The sequence below is a fragment of the Varroa jacobsoni genome, unplaced genomic scaffold (genome assembly GCF_002532875.2).
Source record: "Varroa jacobsoni isolate VJ856 unplaced genomic scaffold, vjacob_1.0 scaffold_404, whole genome shotgun sequence".
Lineage (NCBI taxonomy): Eukaryota > Metazoa > Arthropoda > Arachnida > Mesostigmata > Varroidae > Varroa > Varroa jacobsoni.
This window is the reverse complement of record NW_019213306.1, coordinates 226,249-249,895: the sequence shown is the minus strand read 5'-3', so window position 1 is coordinate 249,895 and position 23,647 is coordinate 226,249. Positions and strand designations below refer to the sequence as shown.

The window sequence follows — 23,647 nt, the reverse complement described above, 5'->3', positions numbered from 1 at the left end:
CCTCTCTCTGATGTGTCTGCTTTTATTTATCAACACCGTTGCTCCAACAGGCTTTTCAGTCGAATTTCTAGCGATTATTCATAATTCACTGTTTGTATTATAAATCAGTACAGTCGAATGTTATATTGTTGTTTTTATTATTTCCACCGTCCGTGAAATATGTTCACCCGACTGGTGTTGTCCTTTGTTTTAATATAACATGATTCTAATCGTCACGTTGGTATTCGCTGAATGCTGTGCCGGGTCTCTAATGGTATCATTCACCTTTCCGTGCCGTATGGGACGTATATTCAAATGTCGAGTGCAAATTTTGTACCTATATATGCCTTATTATAAAGATTGTGCAAATTTAACCTACACATAGCACACACACGTTCGTCGTGGTGGCGGTATTTGTTGTTGTCGTTGTTGTTGCTGTTGTTGGCAGCTAACACTGGCTCTTTCTTTTAACGCGTTAAAAACAGGTTGACAATGATACGTTTTTATTGGGTAGCGAGGCCAGGCCTGCGCGCTGTGGTTAGCCAAGGACTGTTTTTCTTTTGGTTGACCCCATGGTGGCAACAGCGAATCGGGTTAGAGAGGCCTCGTGATTGCGATAGTGGTGGCGATGGAAACACAACTAGCATGATGATATGAACAAAGTCCACAGCAGCCCCCTCGCCGTTACTCGATTGTACTCACACTGAAACTGCGCATGGGGAAGCCATGGGTACTGTTGTCCGAACTTTTCTTCGTCACTTTGTCCGCGATACCAAGCCTTCTTGGCAAGTCGCTGCTTCAAAACTTCAACGGCAGCGTAACTTTTGCTTCGGGTGCGAACAGGTGAGTGTCATGTGTGCCTCACGAGGCTACGAAGAGGCGGTGGCTCAGCTCAATCGCCTCCAGAGCAACTCGTCGGCCATCGAAGATTCACTGAGAACTCGTCAAGCCCTTGCTCCTCTTGTGTACACGAAATGCACTAGTTATCTGCACGAACTGCGCATTGAGCAGAAGCATTTGACGGCACTGAGGGTAGTCCACGTCAGTGGAACAAAAGGCAAAGGTTCAACGTGCGCATTCACGGAGTCGATCCTTCGATCGTATGGCTATAAAACAGGATTCTACTCCTCACCACATCTTCTTGCCATTCGTGAGCGGATCAGAATAAATGGAAGACCAATTTCTAAAGATCTATTTGCTAAGCACTTTTGGGAGACGTATGACGTCTTACGAGACTTCGAGAGGCGCTCAGGTGAGAAGGTGCCAATGTATTTCACTTTTCTAACGATGATGGCTTTCCGCCTATTTGTCCATGAAAAGGTCCACGTAGCAATAATAGAAGTTGGTATAGGTGGAGAATATGACAGCACCAATGTCGTCGATCAACCGAGCGTTGTGGGAATCACATCTTTGAGCATTGATCATGCAAAGTTGTTAGGAAACACAATTGAAAAGATTGCGTGGCACAAAGGTGGTATCATGAAGTTCTTGGTACCAGCGTTCACAGCGAGTCAACCCCTTGAGGCAATGAGGGTGCTGCAAAAAAAAGCCATTGAGAGGCGTTGTGACTTATACGTCGTTCCGTCTTTACAATTATATGATACTGCTGGTCAGCCTGTACAACTTGGCATTCCTGGTAAAGTTCAACTAGAGAATGCGTCTCTTGCTGTACAGCTAGCACATTTTTGGATAAAAAAGAACGACCCATACCGATTTCCTCAGGTTGAATGGGGAGTTACCCTTCGTGACGATGTGCTCACGCTTGATTATGGTGATACCAGCATGATTTTAGCGCGACCATTTAGTTTGCCCACAGAGACTCTCAAAGGTCTTGAGTCGTGCCGATGGCCAGGCCGGTGCCAACTATTGAATCGCGGAAATGTGGCATATTTTTTAGACGGTGCTCATACAGTTGAATCAATGGAGGAATGTGCTCGTTGGTTTGGCCAATATCACCAGACCAGTTCTTCTCGCCTGAAAGTATTATTATTTCATTGCACAGGCGATAGGAGCAGTGAAGCTCTTCTTGCACATTTGAAGCGCCTATTCTTCGAGATAGCAATTTTTTCACCGGTATGCACCTACATGCAGTCTGCCTTATCTGCTGACAACTCTAACTTCACCCTTAACGGCGATAGGGAGCGTAATAAATGCTTTGAAGATGAAGCAACATTTCTACGTATTTGTAATGGACATCAGCAAGCGCGAACATATACTGTCGACTGTATTGCAGATGCTGTGAAGAAGATAAAAATGATCGCAGAAGAGAAAAAGGCCGAGCACAAAAAGCTCTCCGTGCTTGTAACCGGAAGTCTCCATTTAGTGGGTAACACACTTTCCATAATAGATCCTAGACCAGATTACCTCTAATTGATAATATTTGCTTAAAAATTAAAGTAAGAAAGCTACAGTGATATCGAAGCAATCTATGTAATCGCGTGAGAAGTGTTGGCCCATAATTAGTTCTACCTGGCAAAGTTGCCTCAAAACGTGCAATAGATATGTATCACTGAGATGCTAGATCGATGGCGATGACTGTACTATGGTATGAGTTGCCATGTTTGTTCAATAGGTTGTGCAGTGCGGTGTCTGTAAGCTCTCATCTGTCTTATCCCCTCTCATCCTAGTAGGTAACGTATTCGCTTGGTAATCCTAGGAACACATTGTGGGCTAGGTTCGAACCCTGCCAAGGCACACACTTTTTGTTCTGGGAGCCAGTTCTCTGATGGGATGCCCAACGGCGATGCTGAATGTAAAACTTGGAATATAGATAAAACGAAAACCTGTAGACTAAAGCTATTCTATTCGTATGATCACTAATGGCTAATGATAAAATGAAATTTGTTTTATTGGAATTGTACGTATATGTCCATAATAAAACATAACACAATGATGAAAGTAGAATTTTTAATGCAATGATTTTCTTAGTTGTTATTTTTATTTCGCTACCGTGTAAGGCGCTGGTCGAATTTTGACCTTAATGGTTGTGCGGCGGGCGTCAAAATAAAGCAATTCTGCTAAAACTTTTCAATAATTGTAATTTAGTGTGGGCAACTAAATGAGCAAATCTTAGTGGGAGGTGGTTTTTGTCTTTATGGTAATTCTCCTTTTTTGTGTACAGAAGCTGCTTTAACTCGAAGTTCTTTTAAAATCATGAATAGGCTTTGAACATACGTTTAAAATGCGCTAGTATTTAAATGAGTGTTCAGGCAGAGTTATTATGTTCTCGCTGCATTATGGAAACAGGCCATACAGGTGACTATCGGAGATTTATTGCCGCTGCTCTTAATCGTTACAGATCTTGCAAGCCAATTTGCCAAGCGAAGCAAATTCACACTAAAAAAAGGCGGATCCAAAGCAGGGCATATCGAAATACCCTTTTTCCTTCCAGATCCCTGTTATTCACACGCTCAACTGTTAAAGCGTCGTGGGAAAGTAGCATCTTCAGTGGAGTTGGTCTTTTAAAAAAGAGTCAGGTATAGCATCGACGCTACATATTGCGGATCTATTCTCTGCTAGGTGGTCGAACTGGTGTCGCTTTCGACACTGACTAATTTTTCTGAAGCAAGTGCTACATTAGGTAATTTAATTATAGCATTATCTTGACTGTGAAAGATGGGAAACAAAAAAAGGTGAATCTAAAGAATGACTTCGTATAAATCTATTGTAGCATTCTCTCAAGGGAACAGAATCTAGTTTTTTGATGAATACCTGCAATACTAGTGGCGGAAGGAAAAGCTCTTTTGAAAAAAGTCATTATATTATTAAGGTAGCTCTACACCAGTGGTGCATAGTCACTCGAGTATTACTTTCGTGATTTGGGTAATCTCGGTTTGACACGCATTTGTCTCTATAACTCTTTCACTGGCATTTTTCAAGTCGACTGTACAAGCGCAAACCATAGAAAATTATAGAGCAGCGTATAAATCAGTCCGTAAAATATTTTGCTGGGTAGTTTTCTTCGTAAAATATTGCGTTTTCCAATTACTCTTTGAAAAAGAATTGCATCTTGTTGAATCTGCTATTTAGTTGTCATTGGCGTTATGGTTTGATGTGTACGATCGCTTATTCAATCCTTATGATGGTTGCGGGGTCGGCTTCCCTTTACGCAGCCTGAGTCCAGACAAGGACTCTCCTCCGAAAAGAAAAGAACAAAGCGAAGGAGACCCCTTCAAAGCCTGCAACGCATTTGTCTTTTGTGGGTGTCTCAGGCATATTAGACGATTAGCACGCCAATAGGCCCTGTTTTGAGTGAGAATAATTTCTCCGGTCCTGTTAAATAAATAGCGGTAGCAAACTCAAGCTGACCTAAAAAAATACGCCCATGACCCAATGGCAAACAGAGCAAACGGCTATTCTCAAAACGGTCCACGGTGAGAGGCTTTAAAAGCTGACTAAAAAGGTTCGGAAATAAATTAACTTACTCTCTAACACAAATTTCTACGAGCCACAGGAAGTTTCAAAGCTATTTATTCCAAATTGAAAAGCTCAGATGCTTGCTAGCTATACTTGGAGAGAGGCGTGGATGACTCTTTGCACACGTTAGCTCAGTATTGGATGTTGACCCGTGTACGGCTAACTTCTGTGAATGCCAATATTCATAAGGCCCTCATAGGAGGACTAAGAATTGCCCGCACTACCCTGCGTACATTTTCCGCTCTCTTGATCGAGAAGCAGACTCGTGGTAAGCGGCGCATAGCACTCCCTTTAACCAGCCTTTAGTACTAATTAACGAAGGCTTCAGGCTCGCATGAGTTGAATATGATGTATAATTAATCGATTAAATTTGTATTATGGTACATTTTAGTCAGCATAATGATTATATCCATCGGGGAGCTATCAACTCGCAGGGTCTAGCAATAACAAACTTTCAGTGACAAGCGTCTATGAGTTTGTTTAAAGGTGCGCAGCGTTCCTTCTGGTCGCTCATAACAAATACAAAGCCTAAGGCAGTGGGTAGTATGAATAATTAGCTTAACTGAAAAAGTTTTTAATTTAGGAACTAGGGTTAGGGAGCCTCTTCACATTAAATAAGGCAATATGGGTTGTATAGAAGGGTCATTTACCTGCGATTAAGGATATGCGCGATCTTTCATCGGTACCAGCTCGCACTAAAAGCCAGCTGTCGGATGATAGCGAATAATTAATAAGCACAAGTTGTTTGTCGGACATTAACGGAGCTAAATGAAAGAGGGATTTCGAAAAGTTGAGACACGTTTTAGATGGTTCTTTTAAGACAACAATTATTTGGTAATAAATGCCAGCTCCAACGCGGTCATTTGTATTGTGCGTCCATCTCAACTGTAAGCAACAGTTCAGTTTCAGCAGACGACCTGGATTGTATACAGGCAATGGATTTAGCCGCGAAAAATTCAACATCACCGCTTTACAATACCTAGATATTCTAGTTATCGAGAATCCGTCGTGTAACACAAAATCGCGTGTTGCCAGAGAGTCCAAACAATGCTTTTACAGCGATGCAGTGTAGGGAGTGCCTACGGGAAGATAACATATCTTGTAGCTGTTTGAGCACAACGGTTCACATTTCAGAGACAACGACAAATTGCCGTTAGCTAGACTTCAACGTTTCGTATCCTTTACCCAGTAAAAGATAGAAATATTTTGAAAGCTATTGACGATGAGGCAGCTAAATCGATGTAATATGGGTACACGCAAAGAGCAACTATCGCTTAGTGGTAATAAACCAATATTCGCAATCCACACAAGTGAGACTATGCAAAAACCTATCCTCGGACCCCGTGATGTAGAGGCCTTAAACGACGTGTTTGCGCAAGGACCAAATCTGTTAACGGACGTTATTGAGGTCCTTTTACAATGCTGGAAAGGAAAGTTCCTCGATACAGTGGGCATTTAAAGATTTTACTTAATTTGAAATTGTTTCCACCACAAGATACTCCTGTGATTTATGGGGTACCTGGACAATGAGGATGATTCGAACGCGCCGATGAGAAAATTTTAGGCTTCAGTTTTGGGGTTCGGTTACATTTCCAATTCGTGGTTTAATTTAGAAGACGAAATGCAGAATGTCTAGAAGATAATGATTTTCTGGTGGAGATTGCGAATTTATTCTAGGCGGGTGACATAATGTTTTACGTCGAGAGTTGCAACGAAGCCAAGCAAAGAATACAGCTTTTGAAGAGGGTGCTTAATAATGGATGTTTTCTTTTAGACGATCAAAGCTCGTTTATTGATTCCTAAGTAGACAAAGTGTCAATCAGAAATAAAACGTTCCAGTTTCTAGGTGTTAGTTGAAAGCGAGTTTCCGACCTGCTGAGTGTCATGTTAAAATGCTGACGCTGAAAACGCGTCCTATTCTTTGGCTGAATTGTTTGACTCGTTAGAAATTTCGGCATCGGTCGCAGTTAACGCGAACATTGCCCTCTAAAAATTATGGCTAAATAGAATTGACGCAGACAAAATAGTTTTTCTGAATGTTCAACAAACTATTCTATGGTCGCAGTCAGCTAAAATATCTGAAGGAACGCCAGACGTTTTCCAGAAAGATGGCATGCCAGTTCATAATGGCCGGCTAACACGACACTCGCTGCTTGAAAATAAGTTGGGCAAGTTCTGGAATAAACATACACGTCTGCCCAAATCTGTACCCACATAATTATGTATAGTGCATCATTAACCAAGAATCCAGCGAGTCTCAACATGATAACGTCCACTTACTTAATCATTTTAACAAGATGATATTCACAGATTTGCAAAGAGAACGTATGAAACTAGTCTATGAGTAGTTTCGGCCTCGAATCGAGATGTCATCGCAGTGAATGGGCTGAAACATAACCTATACATAGAGATATTTCTATTATTTGACGCTAAAAAGAAAAAAAAAAATTAGAAGCCCTTTACGGGAATATTCGATGATTTTTTCCCGAGCTATCCTGCTTTCGTTCTTGTTGATTTTTGGCCACGTACGACAATTAGTACTCGTCGACCGAGATGGCGCTGCTCGTGTAAAGTGTCGTCAGTTGAATACTGTGAATAGACTTGTTACCCTTTCCTTTTGTCTGGTCGTTGTTTTGGGCGACGGCCCTGTGGAAAGGGCTGTGAGATGCGGTGACGGCATAGATCGTAATCAACGAAGACGAAAAAAAAACCAGCGTAACTCATGGACATTATTGTTGAATTGTCGCATCATCCAGAAGATGTATGAGCTTTTAAATTTTCTAACACCATACTAGAGTTAAATTACAGACAAATGTTATAGAATAGGGTCTTCCAACAGGGCCATCGTTGGCTATTGAAGCATCCGCGCATCTGTAGCATCGATCCAATGTCTGCTGCAGGTATCAGGACTCGAATACGAGCTGAAACTCTACAAGTTTAAATGTAGGTCTCTTTAATTATACCTAACACCTGTTACTATTTCGATTATCTCGCAGCGATTTTGGGCTACCTGTACTTTTAGACAAGAGTTGATTCCACATTTTCCCACACACCGCAAAGTAGTCGTTCAGAATCTCGTCTCAGCTGAAGTGTGATTTGAAGAAGTAAATGGAAAAAGTTAGGCAGAGACGATGTTGACAAACCTAGGAGTCATTGCTGTTTTTCATTGTCTTCATTTTATTTCCATTAGTATGTACTTATACTATAGAATCTGCGCATTCGATGTAATAAGGCTCTGAAAACACAATTTTTTAGATTAATTATTACTTCGTATTATATAAAGGGGAAAAGCTAAATTTTGAGATAATTGAAGATGTTTTCTGTGTATATCGTGTTCAGACTAAGTGGAATTAAAAGGCCAAAAACTTCTCCTGTTCCAGTTGTGCTTCATTTCTTTGTCAATGCAATGGAAGCAATAAAAGCAGAGTTCAGTCAAATGGCTCTATAAATAAAAAAAAAAAAACCAACGTATCGTTCAGTGTAATATAATAGTTCTGAAAAACATTTTAGGAAGAAAATTTTAGCCGTTCAGATTTTTTTATATATAATACTTATAAATACCTCGATAACTAGTATTGATACGCAAATGCCAAAATACGTTATACGGGTGGTTAGTACGTAACACAGTTAATTGTCAGGACCGTTTTTTGCTGAAAACCACACATATATATATATATATATATATATATGGGACGCCTAGGTCGTAGTGACAATGCAATAGTGTCGGCACTGTACCTCGTATTTGTTCAGTAATACGTAGGACTTAAACGTTATTGGTGTGCCACAACACTCGGCTGCACTATTCACATATATATCCTAACATATAGTCTAGGACAATTTACACTTTCGATGGTTCTTTCAAAATGTCAATCCTGCATGCCTGCAATGACATCCCTTTAGGGACCGACCAAGGTTTGCTGTGAGAAAATTATTTTATCATCCATAGCATTGTCGTGCCGTTCTTGAAACAGAGCCGTTATGTTCTGTTTGCTCGAACCGAATCGGTTTCCACTGCTGAAACTACGCCCCTTAAACCTTGGACGTACGCACCTCGGCATTTTCTGTAATCGATCGTCTCTTCAGTTGCAGGTTTCCTTGAATGAGGGCAGACGTTAGAATCTCTTTTCGATCCTTAAAATTCTGAACTTCGGCGACCTTCACACGGAGCCACCGTCTTTTTGACCCGAAAGAATACGCCGGCCAAAGCACTTCAGTACCCGCTGTACAATTTACATGAAATCTTTAAGAATAATTGCAGCTTCAGTTTTTGAACTCGCACAATCGGCGACAGCGACGTTCGGCTCAGTATAGAAGGCAGCTCATGAACATGTGTCCAGAAACATCTGTTGCTGCGTCAAGTCTACTAATAGCTTCGTTCAGACGAGAGTGTGCCCGTTGTCATCGTCCATCTCAGTACCTTTCATCTCTGTAGTGGGCACCGTCAAGAGCTTTGCGGCCGACACAGGTCCTTTATTACGTACCACGAAAATATTAACGATGGTGCCTCAGTTTGGGCCGATCCTCTACATCACAGAATTTTGAGTTACATCGCACGTTGGTTGATTTTGGTGACGGTTCGACTTCAGCCATACCTCGATGTATTCGCTAGCCGTCCGCAAGCTTTGTTAGGACTATGAAGTCAGGTGCGAAGTACTTTGCAAATCGTCACATAGGCATGATTCTACTAGGTCGTCTAGGAACATCTTAAACTTAAAAGGCGACCCAATGCGGTCCAGTACAAAGGATTTGTTCTTGGTGAACGATGATCTTTTTGGTCTCGCAGGTAACATTCTAACGCGTGACGTAATGCTTTCCGTAAAAACCGCTCGAACAGGCGAACCTTGAACTCTTACCTCAGTCTCATGTTATTCGCAACGGACTCCAACCAGTGTTGGGTTAGGACTTGCAGAAATCCATAAACAAGCCCGAACATATGCTTAAATGACCAACCGTAGATGCCTGCCACTATACTCGGCATCCTAATCCATTACGCAGATCTCAAGTAACTAAGCGGTGATGGACTCGCCGGTAACGCAACTTCCTTCACGCTCTTTGTCAAACGATCAACGACCATTTTTAGCGATTGCAGCTTCAACTACTTTCCTGGCAACCAGATTCTCTTCCTGCTCGCTTCTATTAGTTGGAGAAATGACCCACTAGTACCGGCGCTCGCTTTATACCTTGTGCTTGTGTTGCAATATATATATTTAGATATATTATCGGTATGCGCCGTCGTTATTGCAAAAGCATATATCCCATCAGAACCTACCTTGACAATGGAGTTTTAAGAGGATCCCAAGAGGAATGATCTCTAGAATAAGTATACAGCAAGTTGAATAACCACTGCAATCGAGTTTAAGTTTATGAGGCCATTAGCGGTATCACAGCAGGTTTAAAAATAAAAAATGTCCCTTTTTGTATTGTTGTACTTTCGTAATAGTGACTTCATTTGGTTGATTCCTCATGTTAGACGCGTATGTTCGATTGAACACATTATGTAATGGAATCTAGTAAGTTATAGTTTAAAATTATTAACAAATACGCAATATCCTTCTACAGTGATCAAGAAACTTCGCATGGACTCGATCTGGTCATACTGACGCCGACATATTTGACAAAAAATCTTAGTCACAAATAATTATTACATTAATTTCAATATTCTTAATAATATCTTTTCTAATGCAAACAGAAACGGTCTTTCATTATAGATGATGGAGAAAAAGCCGAAGGAATCATGGCCTTATGGCTGGCGTTCTCAAACTTGCCATATTTAATACATGGTGACGTTAAATTGCTTAGGATCATGCGCTACATATCTCGAAAAACCGGACTGCCCGGTTCATACAGATGCTATGCTTGATCAGATTGCTCAGCTTGATCTAATCGGGCCGCAAGCGAATGATCTCTGGTGAGTGCCCGAAACCAGAACAATTTCGATAAAAAAAAACCTTTGCGCTGCACTGAAGTCTGTAACAATGACCATTTTAATAATACACCTTTCTATGCCAAAAAGGATTTGCGCTTGAAACTCGAATCGATTTTTTTAGATTACATACATAACTAACTTAATTTTTTTACTGATCAAAAAGAAGGGCCTCTCTTAGCTGTGATGACAGAAATCCTGTGAAGCTTCAGTACTCATATCAGAAAAATGTGAGCATGAGATTAATATGTTTATAGTTATGAAAATTAGGTACGTTTGTATTGCAATTGAATTTAAAAAGGACGGTGAAGGCGATCCTTTTTTGGAAAGTAAGACCTTCCTGAAGTGCAGTAGAATGTTGAATACGTGTACTCTCAAACTTATGGAACTGATTGTACAATATATAAAAATAAGTTTATTCTGAAAGTTCAGTTTCAAAGCTAGTTTTTCAAACCCAGTGTTTCAGTTGCTTTTGTAGAAATAAATAGCCTGCATAGCGTTTTGAGCAAGGTTGTGGCCTACGCTTTTTTAAGTATTAAAACAGTAAATTGGTTCTCCTACATAGGTGGAACTACATACATTTTGGTATCGAAAGCCCGCTAATTCTACTACGTTTGCCGGTTTGGATAATCTATTGAAGCCCCCTACCTGCATGGCTAAAAGATAAATTCTTTGCTATCGGAGATAACAGATGTTGCTAGCTAACAGGTGTCTAAGGTCATCAACTCAGGTAGAATAAAATTGGATAAGCAATCGTCTCTTCCTGCTGCTTACCGTCTCACGGAGTTTTGCGTTAAATGATTATGCATGCATGTATTATACAAAACATGTTTGTCTTTTGGTGTAAAATTTGGTATACGCATACGTTGGTTCAAAATTCGGGAGCATGGAGGAAATTTAGCTCGTTTTTCTTTTCTAAGATAAGCGAATTGAATCGAAGATGGAGATGAAAGAAACGCAAAGGGGTAAAGCAAGCGAAGACCGGGTCGGGATCTTTTTGAATCCAGTCTAGACCGATCCTTCACAGGCAACAAGGGGTGTTAATGCAATTTGAACACATGCGGTATTCTTAGTTTTCTAAGGCAAATGAGGAGGGCAAGCGGAATAAAGCTAGGAGAATGCGCAGCATGGGCGCAGCACCCATCAAATGGCAAATAAACTGTGAGAATAGGTGATCATCACTCTTCTCTCTCATCCATCGGATGAGAGAGAAGAGTGATGAAGTGAAGGAAAAGACGTAAAAACAATAACAAAAGAAAGAAGCCCGTTAGAATACCTGGACCGGAGATGTAAAAAACCTAAAAAGAGATATGGAAAAAATAATCGAAAAGCAAGTTCCAGCATATGGCGACGCGAAATAGCAAATGCGTATTTTAGGGTGCCAGTTTGGAAGAGATCCAAGATGTGATAATTGCTTAACTAACGGAAATAATAAACAGGTGCAAGAAAAGAAATGTCACGTACTTATAGCAAGCTCGATGCCATACACTGGAGATAATGTTCAAGGCTACTTTTAGGGCGCGAGAAAGGTAAACGAAAAAGGTTTACCGAAAAAACAAAGTGAATATTTGCCTCTGAGGTCTACCGAACATTATAGGAACGCTTAAAGGAACTAGATGGATGACCGAAATGGTGTGCTGAGTCTGGTTGCGGAAATGTGCCAATTCAGAAGTGCGGTGCATAAGGATAATAAGCGTATTAGGCAGGCAAATTAAAGGAAAGAGGCATATCAGAAAGCATACTGTCAGACCTAAACGCCGAACGATCCGTTTACGACGCTTCTAATATTACGATGTTCGTAAGGCAGACAGAGGAACATAAGCTGGCCAGTTTTCACTAAATGTTTTAATAGAAAAGGAAAGAGATACAAAGAAAAAAAGCAGGCGTGAATAGAATCGTTTCTATCAAAGCAGTAGCTACGCTGAGCACTGAAGGGGATCCCGAAAAGAAAAACAAGGGAAGTCATATAATAATACCTCGGTGAAAGCCGTTGGAAAACAAGGAAAAAGTTGCGCCTAAATTAGAGAACAGTGTATGTGGGAGAAACAGGGGAAGCGAGTGATCTAATAAATACTAGCAATGATGTATCAAGACGGAATTATTCAAAGCGATCGAGGCGACAACATGAAAATAAATGATGAAGTACAAAAAATATTCTAGAAGGATAGCGAGGTTAAAAAATAAGCCGTATAACTGGGGATGTGGAACATACATCAGACCGCAGCTTAGTTGACAAGATACGAAAGGAGCGTGTTCGTTGGACATTGCATAGGAAACAAGGCTGGTTTTAGTACATCTGAAAAGAGATACAAAAGGCATATATGTATATATATATACAAAGTAAAAAGACCCATATATAAATTAAGTAAATACTTTTAAAATTAATATTTGAGGAAATAGAAAACAGGCTAACAGAAACGTAAATAGACACAACAAAAAAGTGCAACGCAGAAGATGACGATAGTTAACTGAATAGGTAAATCCTGCATTTTTGTGTATCTGCAGTCTCTTTGGCATTGCATCACGCTCTAGCATGAAATAAGCCTGTCTATTCTACGACCTATAATTCTGAACTCCGATGGGCAGACACAAGCTACCAACTTAGTCGGCTCGAATTTCTCTCTCTTTAACGCTTTTTTTGCCCTGCCCAATTTAGGTGGGTTTCCGAGTGCACCAAATTTCAACACGTGAAATGCGCAAGACTAGCTTATGGTACCAGTCCAGTCATCACTGAAGTAAGCCGCCACTACTAGATAAAGCTAAATGGGACACCCAAGCGAAAAAACAAAAACAAAAAGAACCTACTGAACATACATAGATAAAAAAAAATGTAAATCCAAGGATATTAGAAGTAGGTACAGAGAGTTCAGAGATAGTTCAACCGCACAAAACATCGTTGTAAAACTATCATGAGGAACGTAAAAGGCGTAAAAATTGGATACTGGAATGGTAGCGTAGAGGAAGCAATAAAAAGGACAATAAGTACGAAAAGTCTACGAAAGCAGGATAACAGGCAACAGGGGAAAAAAACAAAATATTATTATAAGACGACATACAGATTGGCGGCTTCATAAATCCCGCACGCAGTAAAAAAGGTGAATACTAAGTAGTTTAAAAAGCAGTAGGTCTACAAATGGCTCAAGATTTTGGGTTGTATTAAGAGAACAAGAAAAAAACATGCTTTGTTATGGAAACAAATCAAATTATAGAAACGTTATTGGTGTACGGGGAAGCTTGGAGTTAACAACGAACAGGTAACGAAGATTATAACGCGCGGCGGGGAAAACATACCGGCAGCCTGCAAGAAAGGAATAGCATTTCTGTTACCAAATAAAAAAGTAAATAATCGTGCATTAAGAACAATTATCCTTTTCGATAACGATTATACCATATAACATTTTTGAGTAAATAATCGACGATCGAATGAAAGAAATTATATCTATTGGAGAATTGCAACGTAAGCTTCGTAAGGGACGTACAAAGATTAGGCATAAGCGTCTTTCTACTTAACTTCAAATAACAAAACTATTAAGCAAACGAGCCTTGAGGAAATAAGAATTACTGCATACCTAGATCTAAAGATAGCCTATGTTTCAAGAGGTAATGACAGATTTTTCAAACAGTAGTGGATAAAAACTGTTATATTATTTAAAATTAAATTATTATTTAAAATTTTAATTACATTAAAATACAATACAAGTTTGAAGAAAGGGAAAAAGGGTAAACGATTTTATGATAGAAGAAAGAATTACTGCTACAAGACTTGATCTTCTCCTGGTGCCTTATACTGACAGGAGTAATCGCCAAAGACAGCCTAGAGAGCCTGGCTAGATATATATTTGACGTTTCTCTAACTGACGTTCGATGATGCGACGGGGTAGCCGTATCAGCAGCTTTTGTACCTCATTGATCAACGTTGAGATCTGCAACAAGTATTGGCTAAAGTGACTGTCCTTTTATGAATACAACAACGCAGATTGGAATATACGCATTAACCGCTTAGGTTTCGTCGGTCGGCAGAAAAATACATACTACAAAAATAATAATAGAATCAGAGGTAAAGAGCCACAATAGGCTAGGAATTGTAGGTATCTTAAAGTAATAATAAGAATAGAGCGCGCAAAGAAATTTGAAAACGAGGAAAAAACCAGGAAGCTTAAAGGTGAAAAAGGAACAGAGATATGGCTTAAAGTTATGCCCATTTTTACTTATCTTAATGTATCCAACAAATACTAATAGCTGCAAAGGACCAACTCTGTTTTTTTCCCGTGACATTCGTTTACTGTATAAAGAGATAGGCAGCGTAATCTGGGTGACTAATGCGTATCTGTGAGTGCGTTGCTATGGCAACAAACAACGAATGAGCATGCAGCTATTGCTAATGGAGGCAAAAATTGTCGCTGCGGTGATGGGATGATTGTGTAGTTGCTACGGTGTTTCATAGCTCTTTTGCAGAAACCCCAGATAAGCAGTCGAGCAAGACTCATCCGGACTAAACGTTAGTGGGAGAAATTCCTTTATTCCCCGCCTAAGAAATGATTCTGAGGCCTATTCACCTAGCGAAAATAGCCAAAAGCATTAAGTAGGCAAAAAGCAAATGACAAAACTTCAAAATTGTATAAAGATTATAATCAACAGAAACAAGATCTTTTATAATTAATTTGTTTGAATTGTAAGCAGCGTATCAGAGATAACGTAAACAACAGAAAGTGTCATCGTACAGGAAATATTGTTTCAAACTAAGTTACCATGGTGACGCTTCTACAATCTCTTATTTTGTTCTAGCATGCCCAGATCCGTATCCTGGATTTCTAGTACATGACTAACGCATTGACAGCTTTCCCGCTATGAAGAAATTTTTTGAGCTCACTTGCTGGCTAGTATTAGTACCCATTTCGAAAACAATTTGGCTGGGCATAGCGGATGCATGGGTAATAAAAATGTTTGAATCAATAAAAAAAGACGCACACACATAATACAGCCCTCACCGATGAGTGCTACCATAAGCTACCTAGTGTATTCTAGCAACCCTTGTATAAATTAAAGCTTACATCATTAAAGAGTTTCGGATAATAAACCGTTGTTTTGCAACATTGGACGCATTCATTATTGCCATGCGCACTCTAAGTAATGTAGAAGCAAAAACAAGGACAGAAGAGACCTGTTGAGAAAATAAGGCGAACATTACAGAAGTGTACATAAATGACATCATAACAGGTTTATTGCTTTAATTAATTTATTAGCTCTCACAAAAGGTCTTGCTTTACGCCTAACAAAGTAATGACCTACAAAAATTCAATCACACTTGCCTAATGTTATATGCGACAATAGTAACAAGTGGATTAACAAGTTTTCCACATCCCCTGCTAGATATTTACAAGGTAAAGACATTGAGCGTGACCTCCCCTCAATCTGCCAGGAAGAGGATGCGATCTACTTCTGCTTAGGCTTCTCATCGGAATTTAGGATAGTCTCCGGTGTACAGATCCTAAAAAAGAGTCCATGATGCAATCATTATCGTAAGGCCACAAACGAATGCGTCATCAAAGATCGTCGTTAGAGTTACGCATTACCAGACAAAAACGGCATGAGCAAGAGCAATGGTATGTTTACGTAGCGGTCTACCCTTATAAAAGCCTTGTTTTGAAACCCGGCTTTTATAGTAAATCTAATATTTATTTATTTCAAGCTCATTGGACAAAGCTTGGGTTAGTGTTTAAGTTGTTTTTGTTAGGAAACCCAAAAATCTTACCTGTCTATAAAACAATCAAGCTTATAGTTGAGGTACCTTGCAAAAAATCCGCCCAAGAGGTTACCCAACCAATATACAACAAAATGCTCAAAGTAGCCATGAGGTCCACAGCCAAACATAAGAGCTGAAGCCAAGATACCGTTGAAGTATCCACCAGTAGAATTGAGACCTGCAAAGTCGACCCAATGTCAATAGATAATAAAATGTGAGCAATATACATACATATATATATATATCCACGTTACCAGTATTTGAATCCGACTGATCCGAACCGTTCAGTGAAGACATATCAAATATGCTTGTTTCGTAACATACGGGATAGAAGGCGGTTCAATGATTACACCTAAATGATGGTTGTCCAGTTCAAGCTTATGATAGCCGGTTTTTTGATAAAAATACATTAACTTATAGCGTCCGCCTAGTTCCCACGTTCGATATGACCAGAACAGCGCTTCCAAATAGGCACAGACCTTGATTTCGGAAAAATACGTCGAGTTCTTACATTTATTTGGCAATTTTCGGATGTAATTGTGATTTGTTTTCATATGGTTAGAATGTAATGAGGTATGTCCGTGCGGGAGTTAGGATGAATGAGCAGAGGTAGCGAAAAACGCAAAAAAAATACTAGATCAAGGTCACAGCTATGTTCTAACGGAAGACTGGGAGTAAGTGTAACGGCGTGGAAGCTTGGAACACGGCAAAGATGGTTTCGGGCGTCCAACCTGCACGGACATATGAGGCAAAAATTGACTCATTGGATTCGAACTCACTCTCTAGAAGTATTATCGAGACGCACGCTATATGGCAATGGCAATTGATCAACCCTTCGAATAGACTAATTGGGTAATTGCGCCAATGTAACGGTGTCGGCAATGTTGATTGACTTAGAAAAAGAGAACTGTTGTGACGGGATAGTTGCAAAGGTATAGCACAATCGATGCTGAAACATACCAAAAGAATCACGCTTGTCTAGCCGTAATAGCAATTAGATTCGTCCATGTTAAGACAGAGTGATGAAACATATTATGTGGGATACGAAAGGCTAGGTATAATATCAACGAATTAGATCAACCAAAGGCGTAGGATGTAGCCTGCGGCTCTATCCAGTTATTAGCTAATACTGAATGAGAAAGAACCAGCTTCTAATAATAAAATGAAAGCGTCCTTTCAATTGCAAGATAAGCGTAACATCCTGACGCGTACGATTACCGAGAGTCACTATTTCCTAATGTAGAGGCAAACGTACCGACGAGACAAAGGATAACAGTAACAACTGAGTTGATCCATAACGAGGTTTTTTCAGTCCAATATAGAGAGCGCAGGACGAAAAAGCGCGACACACAGGATAGAGACGCCTCCATCAGAAAACCCCAGCCAATGGTCGTCTGCGAAAATAACAAACACAGTTAAACAACATTAAACTATAATTATTTTGAATGCGGCTACGATACGTTAAACATATTGGTCCAACCGAAAGCTGCAGCTAAGGAATGTGAGCATTCACTCAGGTAGGTCCGTCTTGAAAAATTGGAAGGAGTTCTAAATGAAAATACGGTATACTTCGCACAACGTAGTAGCGCGGTGAGGACTGCTCGCGGAAGACGTCCTCAATATGTACACTAGCGCGTTAGCTGATGTTCACTGATGCTTCTACCTAAATTGAGGGAACATCGAAGAATCTCTGTTCACACAACCAATAAGCGATGTTAAGCAGAAATCAGTTGTGTAGGCGTATGCGATCAAAGAAGCGTTGTTAGTTAGATTTTAAATACAAATTTATTGGAATAATAGTAATGACTTTGGTTTTACTTCCAGGATATGTTAGGTTCAGCGATGGCCGTACTATTGCTACTACTGCGAAAAGTATATCTCCAAGAACTCGGAGAAAGAAATGGGTAAACTGTTATTGAAATTCAATAATAATAATCATACGTACCATAAGACTACTCTGACACTCTTCGGTGGTCATAATTTTATGCTGTTCGATCAGATGCAGACCCCAGATCTGTTGGATGTATCTAAAAATGAACACAGATATTTTGTAATATAGTAATACATTGTCACAGAACGAAATTATGCGATGAGGCTCATTCTTATGTTAATGGCTTCTTAAGCAAACAAAGTTCACAGTGAAATCTATGTGTGTTTCATGATGAGCCCTTCCACACGTGTCACTGATTAGCGCGGATTTGGAACTAGATCCATAATTTTTTCTATCGAAGGCGCTATCGGCGTAGTAACCCATTTTCTTATGCTTCAGGTGTGTGCTATGGATCTCAAAAAAATGTGGTTTTAACAGATCTGTTCCATTTGCTATAGATTACATATAATAATGGCATTACATATGAGACCTCCCTTTAGAACGACGAAAATCGTAGTGCGATTTAGCGTCTGTGAAAACCTTTCTCCGAACTTCTATATATCATATATATGCACACGAAGCGCTTAGGTACCGCAAATTTTAATTACCATTAAGCTAGGCACCTACTTCTAGATTGTTGGTATCAGCTTGTTGATTTTTATAAACTTTTTTTGCAATATAAATAGGCCTGATGGATCGGGGTGGAGAGTGGACACATTGACTTACGTTCCGGCTGCGACGGCTCCGAGAATCTGACCGAGTATTCGTGGTTTATAGTCTCCAGCTCCATAGCCAAAGAGTAAATCTTCTACAGGACCGTTCGGGCACGCTTCCGCATCTCCAAAGTGTTTGCCCCACCAGAGACACCACAGTAGTAAGAAGATGGTGTATGCAATCATCCCGTGCCGTTCGTATACGATACCTAAACTCAATCCATATCCAACCACGAGCGAAGCAGCAACTAAACAAAGCTATACGCCATTGTATCAGAATATAACGTACTCGGAAAACCAAAAGGTAAATATAAAACATGCGAAGGTGGTTTCTTACGAATCAAGCAATCGGTCTAACCGTAGATACGTGCTTCGCTCGGGCGAGCTGCATAGATACAAGGCTTTCTGTTTAAGCCAATGCACGCATCATACATACAGAACCGAGGGTCAAAATAGTCACGTGATCCGTTGACCTAGAGCATGTAATAGTTTAAACGATAAAAAAGCGGTATCGATACCTAGGGAAAAGCAAACTGTACATTTGACAAATCTGCATTTGCAACTAACTATACGATCTAACTGAATATCACAGCCGTCAGATAACTTAACAGCAGCTCTTCTACAATACACGGAATGGACATCAGAGCGGTGGGTCAACCTGTCAAATCAACGAATTGGCAAATGTAAAAATTACCACAGTCTTCTGCCAGGTTATTTCTTTTGGCCCAATTGCTCGGATGGGTTTTGGACGGAAAGACAAGATCGGCAACTGTTTGAACCATTACATACAGTGGGAAAGAACGCGGAATTATTAAGAAAAAAAGAACACGAATTTCAAATTTCTACGCTGCTGAAATTTGAGTGCATTTAAATGGTATTAATAAATCGAAAGGTAATTTTACAATACAAAAAAAGACTAAGATGAGCTAATACCGATTGAATGAGACTTTGCTTTTGAAGGATTTTGAAAAACAAAGTTAGGAATACCAGTGGCATTTGTGGTCTTCAGGCTTATTTAATATAACTCGTTGGTTGACAGATCTAAAAGTGCATTTCATCAACGATAGCCCCTTGACAATCTACGCTCGGCGTTGTGCATCTTTCCTAGTCGATAATAGGCTTAAGAAAGCAAAAATAATGGCAAAACAAACGTATTGTACTGTGAAAATGTAACAGCCAGTTCATGGTCAATAATTTTTCATGCCCCTTATTTTTGAATGCGAAGCGGGTGTCGCACAGCTAGTTCTATGTTTTTTTAATGATTTTTTCATTAAACTAGTACTGGTGTACTATATTGTAACGCATCCATTATACTAGCTTCGGTGTAAACTTTTGCTGTATCACGACAATGGTATAAATCTACCTATTCCTAATAGAAAACACCGGACTTGCTCTTAAATAAACAACACCGTTTTATTTACCCCACTTAGAAACTGTGATGCTAGTTTTCATCAAGAACGAAGAGGGTTTTTCAGGTTTTGTGATGCTTCGAAGACCATAGCTTCAAAGTAATGTAACGATGTATTGAATCTTATATTCATGAAAATATTTAAAATTTTGAAGATGTACCTTGATATATTGTGTGGTCAAAATTTTCATTTAGATTGTACCAGCTATTGAAGCGTGCAGGCCTCTTTGTAACTGCATAGTTCGAGCGTTACGAATTAACAGCTTCCCGAGTAACGTATTAACTAATTCTATAAACGACAGAATGGTTTTTTGGCATCAGTACTAGGCCTCGTGAAGGCCTCGAACCATAAACTTGACGGTTCCAGATTCTAAATTAACAAACACTTACCCAATTCTGCAACGTCTGCGCAGAGTTCCAATGTTGCAGTGAACTCTTGAAGCATAACGCGAGTTCTAACGAAGCGTTCCTTGACAACGAATAATTCAATGTTACGTAGCAAAGAGAATATGACATTGTTGAAAAAAAGTACCCCGTATGGAGTTGACTCCTCCAGGAGCCACCACACCGTGTCCATTGCTCGTCAGGTAAAGCAAGCAGAAAGAATGCCTTTACGAGAAAAAACAGTCAAAACAGTAAGTTAACCCATTATTATGGTTTTATTAAGTATATTCAGCGTTCAATCGAAAATTTCAAAGGCTTCAGGGATTGCAGTTCCTATCAGAAGCCTCCAGTTAAGTTAAAAGCCAAAAATTCCATAGGTCATTGAAAAGCCTTTAATCACCATAATCTGCGATACTTTGATTGAACTGTCTATATTTTTTTATATATATATAAAATATCTATATAACTTTTGTAAAGGGTAACATAAAGATGACGCACAATTGGAGCTTTCACACCTAATTCATATCTCAATATTTTTAGTTCAATGGTAGCATTAAAATTGTTTCATCAAGATAAATCGTTCAAACGAAAAGGTACAAATCAAGTAAGTTTATACACAAAGCAATCTAATTATTCTTCGTAGAGGATGAAAGGTAGTCGAGTCTCAATTATTATTTAAACAGAGTTAGTGAAGTTAAACTATACAATGAGCTGAATTTAGCTAGAGAATTTTTTGTTTCTGAAGCGATCCGTGAAACGAGCTGAGAGATAAACTCCATAAAACCGGACTCTAATTATACCTTTGCAATGGATGGTCCAGTAAAACATAATGTACCCTAATAAAACTGAATCGCTCGCTGTTCCGTTGGCGGTAGACCAGAAGCTGTGGCAACCTCGCGGGAATTAGACACATTAAACAATAGAATAGCAAATCAGTCACTTTTTGAACATCATAATCTACATAATAAATTAAAAACAAACTCGTAGGTATAATATATTATTGTAAACAATTAAAATGAGAAACTTTTTGCGTAAACCAGTGCCGGGTCGGAGTTAGCCCTCTAAAAATAATTTGATAGAAAAATAACGCCAATACTGTTTATTATTATTCAAATAAGTAGACACTAGGGCTAAATATGCCTGGATTTTTTTGTTTACCTCTATTCCTTTATGCATGTCCAGGCATTATTGTAGCTGGCTACCAGCAACAAATGTGCATATTCAGCGCACAGCTTTCATTCGATCTCGAAAATCGCCTTCATAAGGCACCAAGGCTTTTATCTCTATGAGGGTAACGCATTGTGTTGTCGAAGCTTCCCTAAAGATGGCCAGAAAACCAATGCACTCTTAAGCTAAACTCTACACTGCACAGTAGACGCATATAAATCCAGGATAAACCAGGAAGTTGCACAGAAGAAGACTATACTAAACAGACTACAGATAGTTGAACTTTTTTGTCATCTGATGAGCTAAAAGGTCAGCACTGTTGTGTTGGAAGAATATGCATGGATGTGATCTAAATTGTTGAAGAACCATGTTGTTTATCATTCCGAAGAACAATACATAGGAATCAGGCACGGAACATTTCAACACTAGAATTTGTAACGATGGCAATTTTTACTGCGAAACCTTGTCGCTAATGCAGATGAGTATAAAACAATGAACTAAATAATGGATCTAAATCTGGATAGGTAGTTACCTAGAATACGGCTGCTTGTATGCGCAACGACACAAGCTATAGTGAAGGTAGATGAAGTATCAAACGAAGCACATCGGAAATGTTCGTTGTATTTGGCTGGGTATTTTAATTTAATTTTTTGCCTCTTCTGCACAGGTATATCAGATTGTCGCACCAACAAACGGCCTTAGCTTTGAGACGCGTCTCGAAGACGTTGAAAATATCGAAAACTGGAAGCACAACCGTTCGATGTTTTCACCAGAGACCTGTGTCTCTCCTACTGTCACAAAGTGCTAGCCCTAGGAAACGCGGCAATTACTAATCGTACCGGACCATCGTTTATGGTATTATCTTGCGGTACCTAGTACGCGTCTCTGCTCACCATGGATAAAATCTGAGAGAAGTGCTTTATGTACTCTTGTTATAAATAGCTGACAGAAGCTATCGACTTCTTAGACGGCCACGAAGACTCTGAATTAGCAGCACTGACATAGCAGCTAGCGGCAGGTTCTCAACAACTCTCTCAGCTAAAATCGCATCATACTACGCAGTTTTGGCGATGCACGCAGACTTCTATCGTGTTATAGCCCGCTAGGCTAGGTTCGTTAGGTCTAACCTTATAGCTGTCACAGTGCGCCCAAGCAAAGTACTGGCGAGGATCCCTTAGCGCATGGCAAACGTGCCATGGGCCATAGTCAATGATGTCACTGCGTGTAACATTAGGTCTGAATTAGTCGGTAAGTCAGCTTTAAGTTGACCAACTATGCATCCTGATCAAATTGGCTATGTAAAAATAAATACTTGCAGATATATTGAAATATAGGATCTTAACTGAAGTGTTCTACTAAGAACAACATGAACCATATCTGCCTACATAACTAATAAGTAAAAGTACACAGTTCTGACTTAAGATACCTTGGTAACCTATCTTTGCATGCGTCCAGAGGGTTGCATGCTTACGAGAAATTTAAACGACTTCTTAGTAAGGCGTCGCTCTCGAATGATGTCGAATTATTGTGGTGTTGGAGGTGCTGGCAACTGGAAACGACGCCTCGGTTCGGTAGAAAGTGAAAGCTATCATCAACTCCCAGTATTCGTTTCGGTAGGGGAATTACGCCATTTCCAATAACGTCTAATGTATCATAGGAGGACTACTGTTTACGGTAATCGGTAGACACTTGTCTTTCAGAAAGGATACTGCCTCTGTTCTCACGTTGTGACCTTTGGAGGCGCTTTTGGTGTGTGGCTTCCCTGACCCAGACGTACCATGGCGCTGCTATCACAACAACTCACAGGGGAGAGATTAACTGCGGTTCCCTTCCTCCATGGTCGAACATTTGCGCTCTGACCCTCGAAGGTTTAGTTTTTAGAATTTAAAATAAATTACGGCCGAATAAATCGCAGGTACCTGATTGTAGGTGTCGTTTCTTTAAGTCTCTACAGGATCATCGTTGTGGTTTTTATCATAATCTAGTTTGATGATGATTGGGTGGTATTTTCTTACTCACTACTGTTTTTTTATGGGTTAGCGCG

The 23,647-nt window shown here is 39.7% G+C and overlaps 2 protein-coding genes and 2 long non-coding RNA genes across 9 annotated transcripts in view; 3 read left to right on the top strand and 1 right to left on the bottom strand.

Moving 5' to 3' along the window:
* Positions 1–18,721, top strand: LOC111260146 (putative folylpolyglutamate synthase). Of its 2 annotated transcripts, XM_086968148.1 has the most exons (3): positions 1–822; positions 17,886–17,965; positions 18,618–18,721. In XM_086968148.1, exons 1-3 carry the CDS (start codon positions 706–708, stop codon positions 18,685–18,687), a joined length of 267 nt encoding a protein of 88 aa, XP_086824274.1. In that variant the 5' UTR covers positions 1–705; the 3' UTR covers positions 18,688–18,721. The 2 variants fall into 2 exon arrangements, with proteins under 2 accessions (XP_086824274.1, XP_022688406.1); XM_022832671.2 differs by lacking the exons at positions 17,886–17,965; positions 18,618–18,721 and having other exon boundaries at positions 5–2,898.
* Positions 1–23,647, bottom strand: part of AQP (aquaporin) — a 33,721-nt gene that overhangs the window by 2,294 nt on the left and 7,780 nt on the right. Inside the window, exons 1-9 of one of the 5 annotated variants that reach the window (XM_022832674.2) lie at positions 22,136–22,277; positions 21,595–21,754; positions 21,237–21,319; positions 20,443–20,661; positions 18,658–18,853; positions 18,007–18,088; positions 17,317–17,455; positions 16,071–16,239; positions 12,531–12,614 (exon numbers count right to left, since the gene is read on the bottom strand). In XM_022832674.2, the coding sequence (XP_022688409.1) occupies positions 12,531–12,614; positions 16,071–16,239; positions 17,317–17,455; positions 18,007–18,088; positions 18,658–18,853; positions 20,443–20,629 (857 nt within the window). In that variant the 5' untranslated portion in view covers positions 20,630–20,661; positions 21,237–21,319; positions 21,595–21,754; positions 22,136–22,277. Of the gene's footprint in view, positions 1–12,530; positions 12,615–15,507; positions 15,807–16,070; positions 16,240–17,316; positions 17,456–18,006; positions 18,089–18,657; positions 18,854–20,442; positions 20,662–21,236; positions 21,320–21,594; positions 21,755–22,135; positions 22,278–23,647 lie in introns of those variants that run through there. The other 4 variants (XM_022832676.2, XM_022832672.2, XM_022832677.2 and 1 more) reach the window with 4 other exon arrangements.
* On the top strand, positions 5,048–12,405 carry LOC111260150 (uncharacterized). The gene is made up of 2 exons (XR_002680130.1): positions 5,048–9,038; positions 9,179–12,405. It is a non-coding gene; the product is annotated as an uncharacterized LOC111260150 (long non-coding RNA).
* On the top strand, positions 18,825–23,526 carry LOC111260147 (uncharacterized). The gene is made up of 3 exons (XR_002680119.2): positions 18,825–18,948; positions 22,271–22,851; positions 23,304–23,526. It is a non-coding gene; the product is annotated as an uncharacterized LOC111260147 (long non-coding RNA).